The 16,020-nt window shown below is 45.1% G+C and overlaps 2 protein-coding genes across 2 annotated transcripts in view; both read right to left on the bottom strand.

Annotated features, from left to right (window-relative positions):
* Positions 1-5,551, bottom strand: part of LOC117882110 (cytochrome P450 2J2) — a 25,839-nt gene extending 20,288 nt beyond the window's left edge. Inside the window, exons 1-6 of the mRNA XM_034780092.1 lie at positions 5,537-5,551; positions 3,930-4,092; positions 3,207-3,356; positions 2,103-2,263; positions 302-498; positions 250-262 (exon numbers count right to left, since the gene is read on the bottom strand). Of these exons, the coding sequence (XP_034635983.1) occupies positions 250-262; positions 302-498; positions 2,103-2,263; positions 3,207-3,356; positions 3,930-4,092; positions 5,537-5,551 (699 nt within the window). The remainder of the gene's footprint in view (positions 1-249; positions 263-301; positions 499-2,102; positions 2,264-3,206; positions 3,357-3,929; positions 4,093-5,536) is intronic.
* An 8,281-nt stretch (positions 5,552-13,832) lies between these two features.
* The window catches only part of C8H1orf87 (chromosome 8 C1orf87 homolog), a 28,357-nt gene continuing 26,169 nt past the window's right edge, over positions 13,833-16,020 (bottom strand). The window contains exons 11-12 of the mRNA XM_034780285.1: positions 15,720-15,918; positions 13,833-14,283 (exon numbers count right to left, since the gene is read on the bottom strand). Coding sequence (XP_034636176.1) covers positions 14,123-14,283; positions 15,720-15,918 — 360 coding nt within the window. The 3' untranslated portion in view covers positions 13,833-14,122. The remainder of the gene's footprint in view (positions 14,284-15,719; positions 15,919-16,020) is intronic.

Here is a 16,020-nt window from a genome sequence, read left to right as displayed (position 1 = left end):
CATGCACTTCAACTGGCTTTGGGTCTGGCCCCTAAAGCACAGGTAACCTTACATTTTTAGGCCCCAATTCAGCAAAGCACTCAAGCATCCGAGTAGTCCCACTGACTTCAGCGAGCCTGCTCTTCCCTGCTTAAAGGAAAATCTGTGCTTAAAAGCTTTGCTGAATCAATTCCATCCTACCTGGGGTTTCTAACTGTTAACTAATGGAGGGTCAGATGCTCAGACAACTCAATTGGTGAGCCCTGTTACTGTCATTCTACTTCTAATTTTTAAAACAAAAACACGGTTTGTTCCTGTTCACTTTGTTCTTTGCTCTCTTACCTTTGCTATTTCCTTCAGATAACAGTCAATGAAGTCTCTGGGTTCAGATGGATTCCAGTCCTCTTTGTGCTTTGCAACCATTTCGCACACAAAACACTTCAGTTTTTCCCAGTTTTTAAAAATGGTGTGATGGGGTCCAGGTATCCACTTCATTATGGTCGGGAAGGAGTCATACAGCTTTTGACATACAAAGAGAACACAATACATTTTAGCCTAGCTTTAGAAACATGAATGTCACAGTTTAATACACCCACATGCATTCTTCTGAAGATCCTGCATTTATTAAATCAGATTAATACATAATTGTATTATGGATGTGCTCAGAGCCCTCGACTAAGATCAGGACCCAAGTGAGGTAGGCAAATGACAGATACATAACAGTGAGTCCCTGACCGGAGGAGCCTAGAATCTAAAGAGACAGGAGAGACAAAGGGTGCGAGAAAGGAAATCTCTCCATTTTACAGAGTGAGAACTGAGGCAGAGAGAGATTAAGTGACTTGGCCAAGACCGCACAGGCATCTGTTACAGAGCCAGAAAGTGAAGCTAGGTGTCCTGAGTCTCAGTGCAGCGTTTTAACCACAAGCCCATTCTTTCTCATTAAGATACGGACTGTCTTCTCTCAGCCCTCTTCTGTGACTGCTGGGCTGGCCACCAGCTACTGATCCTATTGCTTTGGTGCCCCCTACAAGACAATGTGCTGTATTGCCTGAGGCAGTGTGTTAGCACTTCAGATGGTTGAATGGCCACCCTGCTAATGATTCACTGATTTACAAGTGAGGAAGGATATAAAGGTCACAACGTCAGAATCTGGCCTCACATTCCGACACATGATGTTGATAATATTGATGTTACCACAGTTTTTATCAGAGATTAGACTTTGATATTGGAGGGTTTGTAAAACACATGGAGACTGCCTGGTCTCAGCCCCATGAGCAGATAGACGCAGGCACTGTGTTTTGCCTCTCAACATGACTGCTGCTGCAGTAGCAGGATTATGTCTCATCTCACCCACCCCGCTGTGCTGAACTGGGAGGTAACAAGAGGAGAAAGGTCCAACAAGCTTTAGGTAACAATATTGTGTCCCTGGAAACCATGATTGCCCCTGTTTTCAGGGCCTGTGTCAGTGAGCCATCACCATTATGAAACACAGTGATTTGTCCCTGCAAATGGGGCCACCTGAAGACGCTGCCAGCTGAACGAGCCCTTGACCTTGATGGGAGGTTGGCCTTGCCTCCAGGGGTCACCTCCCACCAGGCCTGTTGCGTAATGACACCCTGCCATCCTCACTGTCGCAAGAATATCCAGAGGATCTACCCCTGCCACACAGATCGTTGAGCCAACCCTCCCCTGAGCACAGAGTCCAATGCACAGTGTGTTAGCAAGGAAGGGAGTTGCTTGGCAGCAGCGAGGATTTGGCACCTTTTCTTCTTCCCCTCTCCTACGCACACCTCCCTGATGCCCACTGAAACCCCCCACTGGGTTGTCAGCCCCATTAGAGATCACGTTAAGTGCCTGTGGGGTGGCGGCACTGGTCTAGAGATGTCAGGTTTGACGATCTAGCACGATACCTTCAGGGGGGCCAGGTGAAAGAGACTAGCCGGAGGGGGAACTGAGGTGGAGAGAGATTTGTTGGGGAAAATGAGAGCATGGATGCCCCAGTCAGGCTATGGTAGAAGTGAATCTGGGACGACATTGTCATACTCCGCCCTGCTTCCAATGAAACTACTCGGGGTTTTGCCATTGATTTCATACGTTTAAAGTCAAAATTGAACAAGCTCTACCTGGCTCCAAATAGTTCCCTGGAGGTACAAAGTCTCATCAATCAACCGCAGTAACTTCTGGAAGTGACTATCATGATATTCAAACCGGTCCCCAAAAGTGATGGAACAGATAATGTTGGAAACAGCATTATTAATTTTAAAGTGAGGGTCAAAAGGTTGCCCTGGAAGAGAAAAGGGGAAAAATCGGTGTGCTTCTGGTTTCTTAGAAAAGGGGAAGAAAGTTGTTGACAGACAAACTATTTGATGTGTATGAAATCCATGAATAAAACCTGAACATATGCATATATCACACCCTCCCACACACCCGCATACATATCCCTTGAGCAAAGTTTGCTGCATTGTCACCTATCTGAATACTGAAAAACTGTTAAACACAAAGATGGGATGAGCTGCATTTTGATGCATGCAGCATATCAAAACTACCAGTTCAAGTCAGTTTTTGCTATGTATAGAGACATTTATATTTTTTCACACGGGTCTCTCCCTTTGTTATAGTGTAGGGAGGTTCTATATATATGTGATTATGAACCACTTTCTCTCCATGGTCATTAATCTTGGCAATGAAAACTTTTGTGGGATTGTTTTGTAAATTTGTATGGCTACATGGAAGCTGGAGGCAAGCTGAGGACTCAGCATTTAGTGCCATTAGTGACTGATATAAAAAAATGAATCCCAAACACCACCAAACTTTTCGATACGTATCCAGATCTGGATTATGGCACCAAGGGTCATATATGTCTAAGGGGCTAATCCAAATCCCTCATCTGAACTGAGCGTTAGGAAAGATCTGGATTCAAACATCATGTTTCAGGTCAGGGCCGGCTCCAGGCACCAGCTTAACAAGCAGATGCTTGGGGCGGCCAAGGGAGAGGGGCGGCACCTGCGGCAATTCGGGGGCGGCAGGTCCCTCACTCCCTCTAGGAGTGAAGAACCTGCCACTGAGCTGCCGCCGCCGATCGCACCTTTTTTTTTTTTTTTTCTTGGGGTGGCAGAAATGCTGGAGTCGGCCCTGTTTCAGGTACATCTGTTATTTCACGTTCATTGCCAAACAAGAGCTACAATTTTTGATAGAACAATTAAAGTGTCATTCTCTCTAGTTATCACCTTTTTCTTCCTCAATTGCATCTGTGAGGTATCTGCTCTCCTCCTGTATTCGTTCTTCTAAGCTCCTCTTTCCCAGGCCAAAGTTTCTTAGCGTTGATAAAGCAAATCTTCTTTGTTGTTTCCAGCTATGTCCATTAGAGGTGACTAATCCTGGTGTGAAAAATGACACCTGGTATATTGTAATGGGCATTAGAAGATTAGAAAACTTTAACACCCTTTCCTTTTTCAAGTTTAAGTGAGGCCTGGCTATCTTTTCACACAGGATATTTTCTTCTTCACTATTATATCAGAGTGCCTGGGCTCTAGCAATGGTGGGGTCATGTCCAACATGCAGAAGGTACACTTTTACAGAAGATGTATAGAGCTGAGGTTCAAGGAATTAGGCCGCAATGCTGACCACGAATGAGGTTGGAAGATGCAATTTTGAGGGATTTCAGAAGCCTGAATCCTCCCATACTGACTCTTGCTGAAGGAAAACTTGCAAGGGACCATCCAGGATGGAAGTCCATTCTACATGCCATTACAACTACATGGTAGCCATGTGAATCTGCTGCTGCTGCTGCCAGGGATATGGCAGTTGGGATTAGAACAGGGGACGTCAATGAGACATGAGCACATGTGTAAGTCACTAAGGCCCAGACAGTCAAAGGTATTTAGGTGGTTGCAGAAGCAGTGCCTTGATTATTAAAATATTTGAAGAAAGAGATAAGAAAAGAAACTCACCAAATGGACCAAAGATTTCGTAGATAAGAGGAATTTGTGGGCGACCAAGAAAGTATTCACCCTGATGGACAAGCACTTCCTTCACCAGCTGGAATCCATTTACAATCACAAATGTCAGGTTACCAAGCTGCAAGCTGAAAATGTTGCCATATTTTCCAGCAAGCTGGGAAAAAAAAGAGCATTTGGTTTAGTTCCTATTTAATTTGTTTGAGAACCAGAACTGGAGCCCATGTAATGACTACTTGATTAATAATAATTATTATATAAAAAAAGTATTTGTATTACAATAGCAGTCAGGGGCCCCGCTGTTCAAGCACTGATTTATAAGACAGTCCCTATCCCAAAAGAGCTCACAAGTGAATGTAACAGGTGGATGAAGCATATAAATGGGGAGGAAAATGAGGCAACAGTAAAACAAGCATATCCAAGGACAATGAATGCCCTGTGCCTTTTCCTAGGGGATGTCAAAATAAAACAGACCTACTGGTAAATAATAATTGACAATCAGCCCACTCTAAGTGACAGGAACAGACACCTTCCTGGCTGGTAGCAATACTGACTGCAGATATGTTGCCCTTCCCATAGTGAAGAAATTAACATTCTGGTTTAAACAAAACACACTCCAGTTCTGTCAAAAGTACCCCTTCCCTCTGGCCTACACGCACCTCACCATAAACTACGTAGCTCCCTGGGGCACTCAGGGGGTGTGACTGAAAGCTGTGGAGAACAAATTACTGGCTTCCACAGAGGCCTGTGTGAAAGGAACCCATTCTAGCCCTTGCAAGGGGACGGCCCTCACAAGTAACCTTCGAAGCTCCCTTGGGCTTCGTAGGTCACTTTCTAACCCTTATGAGCTCCCACTTAATCCAACCCTTCCAGGTCTGGCTTCTAACCCTTGCCCAACTCCCCATGCTCCTTACAAGTTTTTACCAAGCCTGCATTCTTTGCAAACCTGTTTAAAAGCCTGTAATTAAATTCCCTCAAGCCCTTTTGAAATGTCACTGAAAATTCCCACAAAAGGTACTTCCTTGTGAGCTCTTTCCAACCCCGATGAGCACCAACTCAAACCCTACACAGCCCCTTCCACGTCTCAGTCCTTCTATACTTGGTAACTTTTTATGAGCCTCTTCTTACCTGGTAAGTCCTTCTGGGCCTGCTCCTGCACTGCCCAAGCCCCTGCANACTTCCGGGATTGATCCGGGATCGATTTATCGCGTCTTAACCAGACGCGATAAATCGATCCCAGAACATCGATGGCGTGCCTCCGGACCAGCCGGTAAGTGAAGACTAGGCCTTAGAGCCTGGGGTATCAGCAGTACAAGAACAACCTCTAGGTTCTGCTGATGTGGGCAAGGGAACTAGCTCATTGCTCTGCTGGCCCAGAAGTGGTGGAATTGTGACACCATCTGACACTACTATGGCATGCTTCTCAGTCCTAGCCAGGAGGTGGCCAGACCCACTGTCCTTGGATAAATAGTTGGTTAGCTTGCCTAATCTTCATGCTTTCTTATGGTCTGTGTAACAAAGGGTGTTAAAAGAGGCTCTTTTAAATTAAGCTAGCTCAGTTGAGATACGGTAACACAACTGAAACCTCAGACCACCCTCACCACATGAGCACGCATGTGAACACACCTTAACACCGTTCTAGAGGTACGTTAGCTGGGTGTGTTGTAGCCAAGGCTCCCAGCAGTTGCCCAGCCTTGCAGGGAGGACACCTTGTGGGGTCCTGTGCTGTGTCCCCTCTAGGGAGGCAGAAATCACCAGTGGCCCTCGAGGGCCCCAGCCAGCATTGCTCCTTACTACAAGCTGTGGCCAGATGTCACAGCCTGGTGGGAAGAATTATTTAACTGAGACAGAAGACAGGTGTGGGGGAATAGGCTTGGCTGGCCTCCCTTGAACTGATCAGAACATTGGCGAAGACTCGTCATATAGGCCCGCCCTGCAGGCCACAAACCTAAACTAGGCTAAGTGACACAGCCTCCTGCCAAACTCGGTCAAGGGTCATGATCAGAGGAGGGGGGGGGGCAAGGAGGGAAAGTATAAAAAGCCCCAGCAGCAGCACTAATGAAATATGTTCATAGCTGTTGAAATATGATAACCGCTTGTTGATGAAATAGAATAACCGCTTGTGTGAAGAAATTAGTTCTAGCTAAATGTTAACTTCTCCTGTAATTCCAGCTAAATGCAAAACTAGCCAATTAGATACTGTGAAAAAGTTCCTCCTCTACTTTGGTGGGTCCTGCGCTTATTGGCAGATTTGCTCGCTTCACAGATTCACCCTGTGGGTCAGGAAACAGTCCAGAGACCTCCCCCTCTGATAGAAGCTATAGTCCAGGTCAATTCCTCCTGTGTTTGATCAGGAGTTGGGAGGTATGGGGGGGAACCCGGGCCCACCCTCTACTCCAGGTTCCAGCCCAGGGCCCTGTGGACTGCAGCTGTTTAGAGTGCCTCCTGGTACAGTTGCACAACACCTACAACTCCCTGGGCTACTTCCCCAAGGCCTCCTCCCAACACCTTCTTTGTCCTCACCACCAGACCTTCCTCCTGATGTCTGATAATGCTTGTACTTCTCTGTTCTCCAGCAGTACACCTACTCATTCTCAGCTTCTTGCACACCTCTTGCTCCCAGTTCCTCTCACACTCTTCCTCTCCTCTGGCTCCCCCTGGCTTGACTGGAGTGAGCCCTTTTATAGCATCAGAGGAGCCTTAATTAGAGTCAGGTGCTTAACTGACTCACCTGACTCTTAGCAGGTTAATTGGAGCCAGGTGGTCTATTAGCCTGGAGCAGCCCCTGCTCTGGTCACTCAGGGAACAGAAAACTACTTATCCAGTGGCCAGTATATCTCCCTTCTGCTACTCTGCTGTTCCCAACTGGACTGGGTCTATCACAATACCTTCTTTGGGCGTCCTGTCAACCCCTCCCCGGTACACTGACCATAACGCCCGGAAGGTACCATGCACTCTTCCGAGAACGTACCCTAGCTGGTGCCAAGTTTTGACCGCATCAGGCTTCTCGAGAAGCCCCCCACCCAATATGCACCCATTTCTCAGAAAAATAATGAGGAAGGTACCAAAAAAGGGAACAGACCCCAACTCTTTTATTTTCGTAAATGATGTATAATTTGTACTATGTTTGCGGTTTGTAAGAATAAAAGCAGCCTGCGAGCTGTGATCGGGGGGGTAGTTTCTGACTGCAACCCCCAACACGTTGGTATGTATTGCAATAAACTGGCCTCAGGCTTGAGTCTGTGAACTAAAATCCATGCGTGGGTGACTTTTTCCACGACACATGAGAGGAAGGAGAAAATTAAACCAGCATTCTAGGCCCAGCGCTGCATTCCTTGCCTACACAAAACTCCCATTCACTTCAATGAATCCGGCTCAATATGTGAATTTAAGGGGTAGATAAAAACCCTAGGTCAGAACAGAATGAAAACCATTTCAAAAAGGGATTTTTTAGAAAATGATCTGCCTTGTTACATACAATAATCCTGGGGGGGGAAATATTCCTTTTCAGTCGCCCCTTATAAACAACCTGAACAAGACCCTGAGACTTCAGAAACAGATGGGAAAATGGGACGAACAGATGGAAAAACTGTTTCTGGGGGGAATGAAAAGAAAAAAAGGTCCATTTGTAAACTGGAGCTGCTTTGAATGTCAGTTTCAAAATTAGGGAGCTGAGGCATCATACAATTCATAAGAGGGTCATAATTTCATGCATCTTAGATGGCTATAATGGCAATTCTTTTAGGCAGGTTAATAATGTGTGTTTTTCAAACAGCCTATTTGCATTATTTATGCATATTTACGCATTTATTCACATGGCTCCTTTGCAATGCTTGTGGTCCATTTCTTATTCACTTTCTAGAAAAATAGCTTTCAGCCTTTTTATATCTTCATTACATAAAAACAAGAAGAAAAAATGAACCACAAAAAACTCAAAAATAGGGCCTGATTCTGCTGCCAGTCCAGTCATATTGACTTCCTACTGACAAAATGTGGGTCATTAGCAAGTTTCAGACCCTCAGCTCCACAACACATACCTCTATTACTTGATCTAGTCAGGTAGTAGCAGTAGTAGGATGTTATCCTCTATGTGGACCAGTCTTGGGAGGCAAGGGGAGACGAGATACAATTTTGTCAGTGGGTTTAACAGCTATTTGCTGACAGCAGAGGAACGTAGAGGCTGAGGACTCCTTAATTCAGTTCTAGGTTCTACAAGGGCATGTCCTTCTGTGGTTATAGGTGCTACTACCCCTGTAACCCCAGCCTGTCTCTGTCTGCCTCTGTTCTCATCCACCCCATATCCACACACATCCCTCCTGGCCCCCACTCCTATCCACCCCCTTCCCTGGCTCCTGATCCTCTCACTCCTTTCCAGCCTCCTACACTGCCCTGCTCCTGGGTGAGTTTCCACAGGGACAGCAAAAGGCACATCCAGGGCAATCCCTCTGCTGCATTTCATATCTCTGCTTTAAATTAAGCAGGCACTAAAGCTTCTCCACAAAACAGCTGTAAGAAAAATTTTAACATGGGCAAGTAATATATTTCCCCAAATCTCATTCTTGGAAATGACTGACACATGGTTAAAGTTACAAGCAATTGAAAACAGGGTCTTCTAATGGGAAGTGTTGGGCAGCTTTATATATATATAGGTGATGCTACCAATTCCACCTATAATATGTGATAAATTGATTTTCCCATTAACTCAGATCTGCCAGTCTACGTATGTCTTTCTTTTCTTGAAAAATATCAAAAGTAGGTAAGGTTGTCGGATGAGCTAGTGTTACCTTCTGTTACTAAGAGGAGTGGGGCAGATGAAATAGTTTTGACTTCTGGTGATATAATTCTGCTAATCAGGATTAAGGCCCAGTCATAATCTGACCTGGAGAGATATAAAGCCAAATTGTGCTCTTGGTTACCCCCGTGTAATTCCATTAACTTCACTGTAATTACTCCAGAGTTACACTGGGGTAACTGACAGCCCGTACTGAGCCTTTGACGGTCCAGATCATCCGGTCATAGCCTACAGATCCCCCCTCTTGGGTGGATAATGAAAGCAACGAGTTGACATGGGGGCATATGAGTTAAGTATTCAAAAGCTAGTTAGGTGTCGTGTGAATTTACGAGTGTCTGAGCAATGATTTAAAAACCGTTAAATGTGCTGGATCCAAGTGAAAAAGTGACTAGTGTTAAAAGGCGAAGCCCATATAATGGTCAAGCTTTCCCCCCAACTCCACCAACAAAACATTTTTTCTGTTGTTGTTTGGTGTGGCACTTATTTTGGGTCACTTCTTTACTGGCAACCCAGGGCTTTTAAGGACTGTGTCCCATATCTGGGTCTTAGCAGATTGGCCTGCATGGGCCTCTGTGACTTTAAAGCATCTTTAGCACATATGTTCTGCATCAAAGGGGAGGGATGCCAAAGACTCATCTGCTAATGACAGAGAAAGAGAAAGAATTTGCTTTTGAACCACATTTTTACATTTGGGCATCTATACTTCAGCTGCAGAGGTCAGAGCCAGACGGGACGCTGACTGCCTCAATAGTGCAAGATTTTTAGCTCAGAGATTTTTGTTCAAACCCCTTTCTAGTTTTAGGAAATCCAAATTAGGCTCGTAAATGAAAAAACTGAAACCTCCCTCTTATGCACCCACATTTGAAATATGGGCTCAGACTGCCAGTGAAATCTTGCCATCACTTTCCGAATAGCCCTGCGCAACAATGCACATTTCTGCCCATTGAACAAACTTCCCCCTGCAGTTTCAACTGGATACGGGATTCTTCATTCCCCATATAGAAAAAAGAAATTTCCAGAATGAATCAGACCAGCGGTCCATCTCCTGTCTCTGACAGTGGCGAAGACCAGCTGCTTCAGAAGAAGGCACAAAAAATTGGAGAAGGAAGTGATGGAATGACCTGCCCACAAGGGAAGTCTCGTCCTAATTCTCAACGCTTGGCTTATGTCCTGAACCACAGCAGTATATGTTTATAAGTTGTTCTGTAGGGCTGCTAATCAGCTACTATCTTTCACCCCAGCAATGGCTGCATTTCAGTGGTGGGTTAAAGTAACTCGTGTGAAGTGCTTTGAAGGGTAAGGACTGCCCTAAAAATACCAGACATGGCAGGGAAAGAGAGTGTGCAGCAAAATGAAAGGAATAGAAAATATAAAAAAGGCCATTTGGTCTGTCAAGATGTGTGCGGTGTCTGCATAATGTTTGTGATTTTAATTTGTAAAACCAATTTCAAAACATTTATTTCCTAGAACGTGATATAAATACCATCTATGAAGCAAGACACCAGTGTAAAGAGAGGCCTCGTGCAAAGTTACGTGTGCTGCAGCCGATGACTTCAGGGGGAGTTGGATCGGGCTCAGTGATGATGCGTGAAAAGGAGAGAAATTTAGCAAAGAAATTCTTGTTTTCATGGCCACATGATGCACACAAAAGTCACGAGTCGTGAGGCCAAATGCCTGTGCAACTCTTCAAGGAACAGGGGTAAATGTGCAAACTGAAGCAGGAACTGGCTGCATGCAGCATGGATCATATACTTTAACAGGGCCTGATCCTGCACACCAGGTAGGGAGGAAGAAGGGGAAATGGGGGAAAGGCGGTGCACCTGGGAAAAGGAATGAGGACAAATGAGGAGGAGGCATTGCTGGAGCCAGGAGGTGGAGAGATGAAATGGGGAAGAATGCAGGTGGTCCTACAGAGAAGAGATGAAGTGGAAGGGGGTGAAGGGAACTGGGTAGCCCCCCCCCACACACACACACACCAGTTGCAGCTGGGGTAAGAGCCACTGTAATGCAACTGGTGGATACAGCCTAAAGCCTGCTGAGTTGTACAAACTGCAGAGACGCTGGCCCCTGAAGTGTGAGAAGTGGGGGATGGAGATCTGTGGGACCCTCAGACTCGTTATTTCTATGTTCAACTGCCTTAATTGCTACATGTCCGCTGCCTGTTAGAAGGAACTATGTAACTGTGGCCTCCGGACTGGGAATTCACGGTGATTAATGGTCCTGCAGGGACTGACCAACCAGGAAATGTTAGAAGTAGTAGAAGTATATGAAAGATACAAGCACCATGTAGGAAGAGGAATCCTTTAGGATGGCCCAAGAGCCCTACAGTCACCAGGCATGTACACTGAGCAAGGGAAATGTAGGTTAGATATCAGGGGAAATTATTGAATGAGGAGATCTATGAGCCAGAGCAGCAGTTCTCAAACTGTGGGTCAGGACCCCAAAGTCGGTCGTGACCCCATTTTAATGGAGTCACCGGGCCAGCATTAGATTTGCTGAGAGCAACAGCTGCAGTCGAAGCCTGAGCACCATCCCCACCCGGGGCAATGGGGCTCGGGCTGCAGCCCCCACTCCCCCCACCTGGGGCAGCAGGGCTTGGCCTGTGACCCCCTTTCCCCCTGACTTGGAGAGGCAGGGCTCGGGCTCTGACACCCCCGCCCCCCAGGGTCATGTAGTAACTTTATTGTCAGAAGGGGGGTCGCAGAGCAATGAAGTTTGAGATCCCCTGAGCCAGAGCAATAATTTCCCAGCACTTGAGACCCATCATCCGACCCATTTAAAACAAGACTGAGACCAAGAATGGAGAACAAGGTGTATGGGACAAATGAGGCTGACATGACAATGGACTTTGCCAGGGTGGTTCTGATCTCGCATCAGTGTAATTTTGTTACCTTCTGTGAAGCTACTCCTGCTTTACACCAGTGTAATAAAGACCAGAATTAGGCTCTGGGGCCCAGATTTGTAAAGGCATTGCTCCACTCAGCGTTACAAGGCCCAGGTGACTTAAATGGCTAAGTCACTTCTGAAAATGGGAATCTGCCATTTAAGTCACATAGATCTTTAAAATAATCTGGGCCTAGGTCTCTTCCACCTCTAATTTCTATGGGCCAAATTATTAATCCCTTCCTTACGGGAGAGCAGTATCCCCATGAGTCATTGCAGAGGCTAAGATTGAGCAATAGGTTCACAGACTAGCCCGATTCCAAGCTTTTCCAAGGCTACACTGAGTGTCCAGCACTCAGACCTCTCCTGGACTGGCACTCTATAAAGCAAAAATACGAACCCTGTTTTTCAAAGAACACAGCACAGAAACACAGGTAGACAATTGCTCAAGCATAAGGTTTTAAAAAAACCTATTTCTTAGATAAGAACATCACATGACTGCACAACAGAACATGCACGTTTTCATACAAACTCCCCGTGGGACAAGAATATCTGCGTTTTAAAAGAAAAGCAGGAGGGAAGGTATTGGTACAATTGTAAATTCAGGGTCTAACACGGCTTTAAAACACTGGATATCAGACTCTACAATATATTGTGCATCCCAAGTAAGTTCAATATTAGTAACTTCATTTCATTCATTCAGTTCTGACACACAAGCTTTTAGGCTAAGAAGTTCAAAATCCTACTGGAATTGAATGAGAGTTGGGCACTTAACTCCCCTAAACATCTTTGAAAATCCCATCCTTTAATCTTAAATGTAAACGTCACACCCTACTAATGACACATGTTAAACTTTATGCAGATAAAGAATGTTACTGTTAGGTCCCGCCCTAGGAAACATCACACACTTCACCACCATGTTATGAATTAAGCAGAACAGCAGCTATGCAACGTATTATTATATTACTATCTATATAGCATCTTACATAGATGTGTAAGATGCTCTGCAGATTCCCCACCCCAAAGAGTTTACAATCTATGGACATGATGCTGCAGACGCTTACTACCAAGTATGATGCATACTCCCAAAAGTACAGTATCCCACTCACTTCACTGACTACTCATGCAAGATGTGCTGACCTGACCCTGTAAAACATCCTTCTTTGGGATGGGCACTTAAGCACACGCTTAACTTTCAGCATGTGTGTAAGTCCCATTGAAGTGAATGGGACTTAAGCCTGGGCTTAAAGTTTACATCATGTACTTAAAGGTTTTCCCAAATTGAGGCCCATGCTAAGTAAGGTTTTCAGAATTTGTTCCTAGAGTAAAGACAAGAACAAGAACAGGAGACATCATTAGGGAGAGGGGTTGGGGTTGCAGAAGAGGAAGCTAAGGACAATGAAATCATGAAGGCACTTGGGTGAGTCTTCAGGGTTACAGTTTTGGGCTATTTTCCGCAATGTTAGTATATGAAGACTATAGTTTATAGCCCTGCTTGAATGACCTACAGTAGATGTGCTTAAAAAGTCTCACTGGTTTGAAAGAGTCTACCGGTTCTAGAGAGCGACCCCGTTATTAAGATGGGGAATTCCTTTAGAATCAGTAGAATCTTTCAAACAGGTGGATGTTAGTAAGAGTGACCACTTTCCCATTTTCTTGATTTAAAATCTCACTGAAATCATCTATCAGTTTTATCACCATAATCAACAGAGATGGGGCCCAAATTTGAACACTCACTGAACACCTGACGAAGTGGGTATTCACCCACGAAAGCTCATGCTCCAATACATCTGTTAGTCTATAAGGTGCCACAGGACTCTTTGCTGCTTTTACTGAACACCTGGACAGTGTTCAAAATCCAGATGTAGCCCTTCATCCAACTATTGCTATCTTTACAATGAGCGGAGCCAGAATTCCAATCCAGATATTCTCAGGCTTTGGGTTTAGAAATCCAGAACTACATCAGTCTCTGAGTTCTGAAGCTTGAGCTCATCTCTAAGGGCAGGTCTTCACTACGGGGTGTGTGTGTGGGGGGGTGGTCGATTTAATATATGCAAATTCAGCTACACGAATAGCGTAGCTGAATTCGACCTATCGGAGCCGACTTACCCCACTGTGAGGACTTACCTCCGCGGCTTTCCATCGACGGCGCTTACTCCCACCTCCGCTGGTGGAGTAAGAGCATCGATTCGGGGATCGATTGTGGCGTCCCGATGAGACGCGATAATTCAATCCCCGAGAGATCGATTTCTACCCGCCGATTCAGGCGGGTAGTGTAGACCTAGCCTAAGTATCAGAGCCAAAGCCCTGACTCTTCATGGCCATTTAGTTTTATTTCAAACCCAGCACTCAGGTATAAGATTCAGCTGTTTCTGGTTTTGCTTCCTCTTTTTTAGAGTATGGAGAGTTATTAACATGCTGTAGTAATTAGGACATCACCAACATTCAGTCTGAGAGAAATTTGACATTGGGTGAAAAACAGAACTCGTGAGAATGGTCTAGTAAGTATTTGTTACAACTCTTTTAAATACTGCAGCACCGGCTGCAATGGCATGTTTTCTCCACAGCGGAAGTTTCGGAAAGCTTGATCAATTTTCAGAGGACTCAGGGATAGATCATAGATGAGGTTGTAGTTGTGGATTAGACGCTTTGCTTTTTCCTTTTCCAGCATGCCTACATTTAAAAAAAAAAGACTTTAAAAAAAACTGGTTCATTTTTCTACAGATTATCAACTCATTTCCTTTGGCAAAATCAAACCCTTTGATGACTCTTGTTCCTGATTAGAATATGGTTCCCAAATATCATAAAGGTGATATATTCCCCATTTATAAGAGGGTCAAAGAGGCATGAAAGAAGCCATCATAGTAAATTGTTACTTAGCATGTACTCAAAGCATGTACCTCATTTTGCCAAAAAGGCAAAGTCCAGCAAACCAAAGAGGACTTTGGTGATGGGAGACAGGTGAGTATCCCGTACAGGGAAGGAGCCTAAATGTTAGCACGTTTGATTCAAGCTCATCTTTGAGCACTGTGGAGTGTGATTCATATGAAGGGTGGAAAGTTACAGAAAGGTCTCATAGCAGACCAAGATTATATGTTTAGCAAAAGACTTGGTGAAACAGAGAGATCTATGGAGAGTCACAATACACTCCCTGGATAGGAAATTATTGAACATTCAGAGCCAGGGAATAACCAACAAACCAACCACTGCAGACTGGTCACCAAAAGGGAACAGTTGAATCCTCTCCTTTCCCTGCCCTGCCTAACTGTGCCAGTGAAATTCTTTCTTGACTGGATGTGTGTTTGTGTGACCAAAGGCGAAAGAGAGGTATGTTGTTATGTACAGTCTCTATTATGGGACAGTCGTTGCCTGGCAAATATCTGTGCATTAATCCAAGGACACTGGCTAAGCATCAGGTATTCAACAGCTTGGAGACTGGCCAGTCCTTAAACATTAAGGCGCAGCCAGGAGCAGAGGCTGTGTTAGGAGGAGGGAGGCCATTTGGGCTCTAGGCAGTGTTGATGGGATGGGATCTTTTACTGGTGCAAAACCCCTCTTGCCTGCTGGCAACAATCCTTGTCCTCAGCCTGCCCAATTCAGCCCTCCCTCAGGCTGGGAACGAGCCAAGGAGCTAAGGGGATCTATCAGGTGGCAGGGAGGAACCGCAATGGAGATGACAGCAGATAGCTTGTAAACCCAAAGGAGCCCATATGTGCACCCAAGAGCAGAGTATGACCCACCTGACTTTCAGACCCTTCCTTCTGGCTTCAATAGTAATTAATATTTTTTTCTTTTGAGATGTATTTATTCACAGGCATTCCTAGGGCACTCCTTGGCAGAATATTCAAGAGCACCCCACACCCCTCTGACGGTGGGCAGTATTATTAGCTCTATTGTATATATAAGGAAAATAAGTCACAGAGACTTTAAGTGACTTGTCCAGTATCAAGCAAGTAGTTCATAGTGGAGCTGGGAATAGAACCCAAACTGACATCCATCTGACCTCGAGTGTTTTAGAAAGCAAATTACTTTCAAATAATAGCTCTGATCCCTTACTCAGGTGGGTGGTTGATTGAGTAAAGCCTACAGGCTGTCTTTTAAAACATTACCTGTGTTTTTTATATCACACAAATAAAGAGCTCTCTCTAGTTTTCTGAACCGGTCTATCCAGGCCTCCTGCTCTTCAGAGTCACTGGAGTCAGTCGGATTGAAGAAAGACTGGATCGCTGGTCTTTCTTTTCCTTCAGTGGCGGGATAGTTTCGAGCCCAAGTCTTGGAAGCAAGAATTTCATGCTCTTTGGTGTTTTCCTGCAAAGGAAAGGACTGAACAGTGTAAATCAAAGACTAACCACTAATAGTTTTCTACAGAGGGAAGATAGAGTTGATCCTAGGGAGAGGCGAATGGAGGTA

This window comes from Trachemys scripta, chromosome 8, assembly GCF_013100865.1.
Source record: "Trachemys scripta elegans isolate TJP31775 chromosome 8, CAS_Tse_1.0, whole genome shotgun sequence".
NCBI lineage: Eukaryota > Metazoa > Chordata > Testudines > Emydidae > Trachemys > Trachemys scripta.
Note: the sequence above shows the minus strand (reverse complement) of the source record. Positions and strands in the feature narration are given on the sequence as shown.